The sequence below is a fragment of the Pollicipes pollicipes genome, unplaced genomic scaffold (genome assembly GCF_011947565.3).
Source record: "Pollicipes pollicipes isolate AB1234 unplaced genomic scaffold, Ppol_2.1 Scaffold_2555;HRSCAF=2994_pilon_pilon_pilon, whole genome shotgun sequence".
Classification (NCBI taxonomy): Eukaryota; Metazoa; Arthropoda; class Thecostraca; order Pollicipedomorpha; family Pollicipedidae; genus Pollicipes; species Pollicipes pollicipes.
Window position 1 is genome coordinate 40,800,326 of NW_023596136.1, and position 8,655 is coordinate 40,808,980.

The 8,655-nt window shown below is 59.5% G+C and overlaps 1 protein-coding gene and 1 long non-coding RNA gene across 2 annotated transcripts; both read left to right on the forward strand.

Moving 5' to 3' along the window:
• The first annotated feature begins 418 nt into the window (after positions 1 to 418).
• LOC119102544 (uncharacterized) lies at positions 419 to 2,685 on the forward strand. Its single transcript, XR_005094707.1, has 3 exons — positions 419 to 555; positions 2,027 to 2,159; positions 2,583 to 2,685. It is a non-coding gene; the product is annotated as an uncharacterized LOC119102544 (long non-coding RNA).
• dlt (codanin-1 like protein dlt) lies at positions 2,686 to 7,470 on the forward strand. Its single transcript, XM_037224532.1, has 8 exons — positions 2,686 to 2,701; positions 3,469 to 3,691; positions 3,944 to 4,070; positions 4,272 to 4,306; positions 4,935 to 5,116; positions 5,759 to 5,913; positions 6,327 to 6,677; positions 7,390 to 7,470. The coding sequence occupies exons 1-8, from the start codon at positions 2,686 to 2,688 to the stop codon at positions 7,468 to 7,470; spliced, it is 1,170 nt and encodes a 389-aa protein (XP_037080427.1).
• Positions 7,471 to 8,655: the final 1,185 nt, after the last annotated feature.

The following is an 8,655-nucleotide window of genomic DNA, read 5'->3' on the forward strand; positions in this document are numbered from 1 at the left end:
GACAAGAGGACACCAATGGAAGCTCAGAAAACCACGAGCTAGGGCTTTCGTCCGTCGTAACTCGTTCAGCGCACGGGTTGTCAACGATTGGAACTCTTTTCCTCACGGTCGTGTCGTCGACCTCAGTTGAACCGTCCACGTCTAGGCTTGATATGCACTAGACTGATATCATGTGCGACGTCCCATGCTGAATCTTCCCTTAATTTGAGACTGTTTGATTACCGGACCGGGAACCCGACGAGACCGGGACCTACAGGCCTAGTAGCCTTTTACGATTCCCGATCACCATAAGGTAAGGTAAGATAAGGACTAGGCCTCATATGTAGCCATGGCCATGGCCGCAAGTTAGGGAGACTCCCTTGAAGCCAAATTTGAATGAATGTTATGGCGCAGCTGTTACGGCAAAATGGCGCATGAGTGAAAACAAAAAGCTAGGAGCAGGGTGCGAAAATATTGCAAATGCAGCAGATGGAGAGATTGCTCGTATTTTGATAGTATGAATGCTGCGGGTCTGAAGGATCTTCGGAAGACATTATTCTGAAGCATTTTTGGAAGGTATGCTTGTGGAAGATGTATAGGTTTGTTCATTCCAAACCTTACCCGACATGGGTGGGTAGTCGACATCTGAGTAAAGATATCTATTAGCGCTTATTGCACTTTTTTCCTGTTAGTAACTGTCTTCTGTGTCGAGTTTGGTTAATTCCTCATCACGACCTGCATAGAATGTGTGGTGTGCTGAACGTGTTTAACATGGCAGCGACGTCCTGGCAACATTATCGGGGTATGTGAGACGTGAATCTGATAGCCGGAGCTGTTCCATATTCAGCTCACTAATATGTATGTGTCCAGCACTCTGCATGTTTTCTTTGCAGAATGGGTGTTCTGGGGGTTAAGGAATGGAGGTGTCCAAACCTGGGGTGAAAATTGAGGTTCACATAGGCTGCAGTACAAAACTTTTCATGGTAGAGAGTAGATAACCAGGGCAGTTGGTGTGCCCTTAAAACTTGATAACTAACCAACAGACTATGGAGGAGATTTCACAGCAGCAAAACCTATGGCTGAATTTTGCTTAGCTGCCACCTTGAAGACAAAGCTGTTGCTACTACTGCATGTTTTATATGCTCACAGGGCACAGACAGACCTGTTCCATCCCATGACAATCCTCCCATATGCAAGCCATGGTATCTTGGGATCCCTTAATTCAGAAGTACTTAAGGTGGTTGGATTCAATGCCTCTTGTTGAGATGTGAAAGCTTCAAGTGAAACATCTGAACAGCTTCAGGCTTCTAGAAAATCAGGTCAGCAGTTTACAAGATCTGAAACAGTGAGGGAGCTATGCAATAGCTACCCACTTACTTGAATGTCAGTATGACAGTCTGAATAAGTATATTTGGGGCAGTTTGGGGCCTATGATATCATTGCAGTGTGGAAGGTTTGGGGAAAGCAGATCAGTAGCTATATAGTTAGGATGCACATTGGTCTCAGATTAGCCATAAGGTAACCCTGTTCCACTTCATGCAGTACACAAAAATTGGATCTTTTTTGTCTGTAGTTGAGGGGCAAGAATATTATTTGTTCTGGTGTTCATAAGTTACAAGTATCTTTTGAAGACAAAACTGCAATATCTGTTGTGTTTTAATCAATGTTTCAGTGGCATTCATGCCATTTTTACCACATGATTGCACTTAAATCACTGAAAATTTGAGCATGTCATAGGGCTGTGCATTGAGCTTTTTAGCACTTTGAAGATGCTTTGCTGGTCTTATGGGGGCTGACTAGCACTTTGAAGCTGCTTTATCTCTCTTATGATGAGGTGCATTTTTTGCTCCTGTTTAAGGTGCATTTCCCTTTGCAGTGCTACAGAACATTAAGTTAGAAATGCCTTTGGTTACAGATTATTGGATGTGGCAGAAAGTATGTGAGATGTAGTTGACATGTGTATCTCATGAAACATACATGCATATCAAAACAGGAGGGCATGGCGATGGAAATAGTGAAGTTGATGTCATGCCCCTATATCTCACAGTGTCTGTGTCTTGATGATGGAGGAAAGTGAAGCAGATGAGGCAAGTGGGGGCGGAGCCTCGCCCATGGCCCGTCTGCTGCAGACACGGTCATCCAAGGACATCATTGCCTGGCTGACTGCTGGCAGCACCACTGTGAGTCTGAGAAGGAGTGGCTGGGTGGAGGGCTGAGGTACCCCAGACTGGCAAGGCAGCTACCTGGCTGGCATTGGCTGGGCATGTACCCTGTTCTTGTGAATGTTCTGATGTTGCAGTGCTTTGGCTGGCATGCCAGTGGGATGTTGATCAAACAACCTTGGCTCCCCTTGGGTCTTTAGGTGTGGTGTTAGGAATGCCTTGGCCAATATCTATGTTACTGGGTAAGAGCTACATTGCAAGAAGGGTGCACTCTTGGTTAATATGACTCTCCACTGTAGCTGTATTTCTAATGTTGGTCACTTAATGGTAAACATTATGTGTATATTAAAGGACAAATGTGTGCTGTGTGGTCGTTTCATGTGGGAACGTCTGTGCCTTAACATATCTGATGGCTGGCTCAGTGATGTGTTTTCTTTACAGAAGAAGAAGGACTGTGCCCAGAAGAATGGAACCAGTACAAACTCATGGAAAGAGTTTCAGCACATGCGACCCCACTTTGCCACCAGCTTTACTGACTTCCTGCATGCAGACTGCAAACAGTGAGTGTCACGTGCAACGTCCGTTCTAACTCGTGTAATATGAAGGATGGTGCATGCAGCTGTCACTGTTCTGTTGTTAAGCCTGGTGTAAATAAAGAACAATGTTTTGTTGTTCCAGTGTGTTCTGAAAGTGTGCACCATTTTTACTAAATTCAGACGTTGCTGGCCGGTTAATTTTGCGTCACCCCGATCATTTTGTCGACATGCCGGTTGCGCTCAACCATGCTCAGACCGTTCCGCGCTATTTCAAGCCGTTGACACTGCTGCTGCCCCATGGCGGGCTCGTAACCAGCTGACCCCGTCCGCCAGCCTGCTGGGCGCGGATGACTCGGCGGCGGCGCCTACGTCGGCCGCGCCGGCCGCGGCGGCCCAGCCGGAGGAGCGGCCTCCGCCGGCCCGCCGCCGCCTCAGCGTCGACGCCGCGCCCATCCAAGTGCGCCGCACGGACGCCTCGTCCGGCGGCGGGCGGCGGCGGCGGGTCGGAGGGGCGGCACCAGACGCGCGGCGGCGGCGGCCGTGGCAGGCGCTGGGCCGGCGTGCGGCCGGCCACCGAGCCGCGCGCCGCCGCCGCCGCCGGTCCGCGGCACGTGCCGCTGACGGAGCTGGTGGTGCCGGGCGACGGTCGGTCGGCGCGCCGCGGCCGTCGGAGCGGTGCCGGCCGGCAGCCGCCGGCGGAGGGCGCGTCCGAGCCGCCGCCGGCCGACGCCGGTCGCCTGGCGCGGCTGGACGCGCGGCTGGCTGCGCCGGGCGGCGCTCCGCGGCCCCAGACCGTGCTGCTCCCACCAAGGACGGGTTCGTTACCCCGGTGAAGCAGGTGATCAGACATGAGTCGGGCGGCGCGCCGGCCGTCGGCCCGCCCATCCAGCTGGCCGAACCAGAGCGCGTGACGGGCGGCGAGCGGCTGGCCGCGCTCGCCGCCCTCTACGCCCACCTCGTCGAGCACCACCACCTGCTGGGGCTCTCGATCGAGCTCAACTTCTTAGTGCGCCTGTTGGTGGCGCCCGGCGCCGGCGGCGACGCGCCGCCCGCCGCCGGCTCTCTCTTCCTCACGTCCGTCCACAACGCCGTCTTCTTCGCCGTGCGCACGCTGTGGCACCTGCGTGAGCAGCTGGTGTGTTTGGACGCGGCCAACCTGCGCCTGCTGGCCGCCAACGCGCGCCTGCTGGAGTTCAGCGCTCCGCTGGCCGACGCGCTGCTGACGCTGGCCGGCGGCCAGCCGTGCCACTCGCCGCCGCCGGGCAGCGCCGCCGCCGACGACGAGCGGCCCGACTCGCTGGCCTTCTACGCCGAGCTCGTGTACCGGCCCAACTTCCCCAGCGACGCGGCGTTCAACGCCTTCCGGCGCCAGCACGACCTGTTCCACCAGCTGGTGGGGCGGTACCGTGCCGACGGCCGTCGGCCCGACTGGGACGCGGCGGCGGCGCTGGGCGACGAGCCGCGCGCGCTCGTGGCGCTCTGCCCGCACCCGGTCAACATGCACCACCTGGCGCGGCTGTACCAGGCGCAGCTGCTGCTGCTGGCCGGCGACGGCGCCGAAGCGGACGGCGAGTCGGCCGCGCTGCTGCAGCAGGCAGACCGCTCCCGCCTGCAGCGGCTCAACGACAGGTGAGGCGGCCGGGCCGGGCGCCTCGGCGCTCACCGATGCACAGCTGGCTCCCGGTCCGGGTCATGGGCCCGGAGCCTGCTCTGTATCGCTGTATGTGCCGCATTGCCGGGCCGGCGGAGCTTTCACGAGCTGTGGGTGCTTCGCCGTTAAGATCTACATTGCAGGCTAGGTCGGGTTACGTCCGCAATGCGTGAGCGCTGTGGCGTTGTCTGCACATGAGGCCAAGCTACTAAAGCGTGGAGCGTGATGTGTTGTTTAGCGCGACACTGACCGACATTTTGGATCGTGTTGCGATACCACGCGGCGCACCGTTTACACATTGTTACACGTACTATACCCATACCCATACGCATTCTCTACCCCGATATAGGTGCGGCTTGCGGTCACGATAACCGATATCTTTCTGCTGATCCGACCACCGTTTTTGTCAATCAACGAATACGGTGTCATAGGCGTCGCTGACCGTAGGGTAGGCGAAGGCTACAGCAGACCTGCGGCGGTTTTACATCCAGGCCTCTCATCCTGACCCCAGCCCCCTCCTGACCCCAGCCCCTCCCCCCATCCTGGTCCCAGCCACGCCTCGACTCCGTTGTCCTCCGTCTGACGGCTACCGCGTGTGGGCGGCAGGTTTCTGAAGCCGGTGTGCGTGGGCCGGGCCGGCGGGCGGCGCGACTTCCCGGAGGCGCAGGAGCTGTTCCGCCAGCTGCTGCTGCGCGCCGACTCGGCCGAGTTCTCGGCGGCGCTGCGCGACCTGCTGGCCAGCAGCCTGCTCGAGCTAGACGCGCAGGCGCTGCAGCTGCCTGACTCAGGTGGGGCTGCGCGCAGCGCCGGCGCCGGGACCCGGCCGGGTATGGCCCACGCGGTTGTGCGCCTCCCCATGCTGCTGTGTGGAGCATCCCGTTGTAGTGGTGGTGGTATTCCCAATTTGTCTTGTGTTGCCAATGCAGAGCTCCATTTGAACCGTACCGATAGTGGCGTGGATAGTGAACCGTACCGAAGTCCGTGGTGCGTGACATTCACTATTTTCGTCACGTTTGAACACGCTTCTCGTTATTTGTACGATCAGAAAGCCGCGAGAAGCACAAAACGTTATGATGTGCTCACTTATCTGCCATTGGGACAGCAGTGGTACGCGCGCATGTGCGTGTCACCTGACCAGCTCTGCCTCAAACCCTTCAAATAGTGCCAACTTTTTCAAGCTAGAATTTGATGTGTGATGTGTTAAAAGTGTCGTGCCCCACCAGTCGTTCCCCCGAGGTGCCTCGCGAGCTCATCCATGTTTTCCTACAACACTGCCTGACAGTGAGCCATGTCTGACCGCTACTGCAGGCGTGCTGCCGGCCACGGTGCAGGGGGTGTCGGAGTAGGCCATCTCTGACCGCTACTGCAGGCGTGCTGCCGGCCACGGTGCAGGGAGTGTCGGTGTAAGCCATGTCTGACCACTACTACAGGTGTGCTGCCGGCCACGGTGCAGGAGGTGTCGGAGCGCATCTTCCGTCTGCGGCTGCTGGCCAAGTTCCTCGGCCTGGTCACCTTCCGCGGCCTGCACTCGGACGAGGACATCCCCGAGCAGGTGCTCACCAGCAGCGTGCAGATGAGGAACCGGGTACGTGCGCTGGCGAGGTGGTCAGCGCCGACAGTACGTGTGGCGACCTGGCACCGGGACTCGTAATGCTGCGGTGCGCGGTGGATAGTATTAAGTAGAAAGAGTATGATGCATCAGAAGCTCTACCGTGTTAGGGCTGCGCGAGACAAACAGAAGCCATGCTGTGGCGGTCAGTTTGACATTGTGCCATGCCATTGATACATTGTACTAACCTGACGCTTGCATGAAGGCATTCGACTTTAAACAACGTGTGTCAGGGTTATCCACAGTGTACGCGTGACTTTGCCGACCACCAGAACAGCCAGTCCCGTCGGGCGCTGCTGGTATGAGCTGATTGCTTATACACTAGGTTGCGGGAGAGCAGCCGTTGTGTTTGTGTGTGTGTATCCTGACGCTGTCGTGTCGGCCGGCAGCTGCCGCCTCCTCTGGACCTGCTGAGCTGCCTGCAGGCGGCCGTGCGCCGCCGCCAGCTGGTGATCACGCTGCCCTGGCTGATCGAGTACATCTGCATGATGGACCGCGTCAGCGTGCTGACGGCCGCCCACCAGGCCGTCTTCAGCCTGCTGGTGGGCCTGTTCCGCTCGCTGGGACGCGCCGCCGGTCTCACGCGCCACAACGCGCTCTTCCTGCGTCTGCAGTACGAGAACCTGTACGAGATCCACTCGCACGTGCAGAATCTGCACGACGAGGGCGACCTGGCCGCCGCCGACCGGCGCCGCGTGGACGAGGTGCGCGCCGAGTTCGGCCGCCTCTACCTCCGCCCGGCCGGCGACGCCGCCGCCGCCACCGGCCCGGACGGCCGCGAGCTGGTGCGGCCCAGCCTGTTCTAACGTGTGCTGCCCGTACCTGACCGAGCAGAAGGTGGCGCTGCTGCAGTTCCCGCGCCGGCCGCGCCTACCAGCCGTCGCCGGCGCTGCGCAAGATCATCCCGATCGCGGCGCGGGCTGCCGGCCGACGCGACGGCGGCCGCCGCCAGGCAGACGCAGGTACGTCCGCCGCCGGCCGGTCACGTGGCCGCTGGCTGACCCTCCCGAGGGTCCTCCAGGCCGGCGCTGTCCGTCAGCTCAGGGGCAGCGCGTTGCGTTACCCGTCTTTGATCAGACGGAGCTCTTTTCTCTCGGCTTTCTCCGTTCGTGACAGCCACGGCATGAGACACGCCGTTGGTCGTCGCTGTCACATGTTGTGGTGTGATTCGGCTTGTGTCACATTTTAGCGCGCTGGAGGGGAGCAAGAAGTGACATCGCTTACCCCATGATTGTGTTACCCCTTGCCTCATGGCCATCTCCCTCTGTCAGTATAATCTATCGTATTGCGTCCGACGGTGTAATTTGCTTCTCAGGTTTCTTCTCAGGGTTAGGTCTCCGCACACCTGACAGCAGCCGCGAACTCGCACAAACGCTGACGCCTCAGCTTGTAGTCACACGTGGAGCTGGCCGGTGGTCTCCAGCCCCTGTTGACACTCCGCGCGTCTGGCAGGCGGAGCTGGAGGAGGGCTTCTTTCCAGTCCGCATCACCCGTCGCTGCGGCGGACGGCCGCGTTCGTGGTGGAGCGGCTGACGTCCGCCCTGATCAAGCTGGTCCGCTCCACGCTGTTGCCGGCCGCCACGGCGCCGCTGGTGGCGCCGCTGCTGCGCCAGCTGGCGCTCCGCGTAGCGCGCGGCGCTCAGGACTACCAGGTCAAGGCACCGGCGCACGGGTCACGGGTCATGCGGCTGGCCGGTGACGGGTCGCGGGGCGGACCGGGCACGGGTCACGCAACGCAGCGGACCGGTTGCGAGTCACGCAGCGGACCGGTGACGGGTCACGCAGCGGACCGGTCACGGGTCACGCAGCGGACCGGTCACGGGTCACGGGGCGACCGGTCACGGGTCACGCAGCGGACCGGTCACGGGTCACGCAGCGGACCGGTCACGGGTCACGCAGCGGACCGGTCACGGGTCACGCAGCGGACCGGTCACGGGTCACGCGGCGGACCGGTCACGGGTCACGCAGCGGACCGGTCATGGGTCACAGGGCGGACCGGACACGGGTCACAGGGCGGACCGGTCACGGGTCACGCGGCGGACCGGTCGCGGGTCACGCAGCGGACCGGTCATGGATCACAGGGCGGACCGGACACGGGTCACAGGGCGGACCGGGCAAGAACCGTGTTTTGTTCCCACCTCCAGCCTTCAGCGAAGAATGAACCTCGAATCTGTTTACGCAGTCAATGACGTTTAGCGAGTCTGTTCCGTGAAAATGTCCATGGTGTGGTGAAATTCATCACCAAGGTTCCGTGTCATTTACGAGGGCAAAAAGGATGCGGACTCATCGATTTATGTCATGTGTGACATACAACCCTCGTGACAGTGCAGCTTTGTGTGTGCATTAGCATTGGGATGCAATGCATTGGCTAGACGTCAGCGATCTGGACGCTCCCAGGTTGGCAGGCACGTCTTGTCGCAACCTGTACTGCATCGTTTATTGGCAAATGGGTCTTACACGCGGCCCCTTCTGTTCTCTCCCCCCCCCCCCCCCTCAGAGCTGGCTGCAGACCCGTCTCTCGGAGCTGGTGCTGGAGCAGCACGCTGCCCTGCTGGCCGACCTGTCCAGCTCGTGCGCCGAGCGCGTGCGGCCGCTGGTAGCCGCCGCGCTGGGCGCTCTGCTGGTGGGCGAGGAACTGACCGAGGGCGCGCGCGACACCTGCCACCGGCTGGCGCAGGCCGGCGTGCTCAAGCGGGTCAACTGTTGGCTCAACACTAA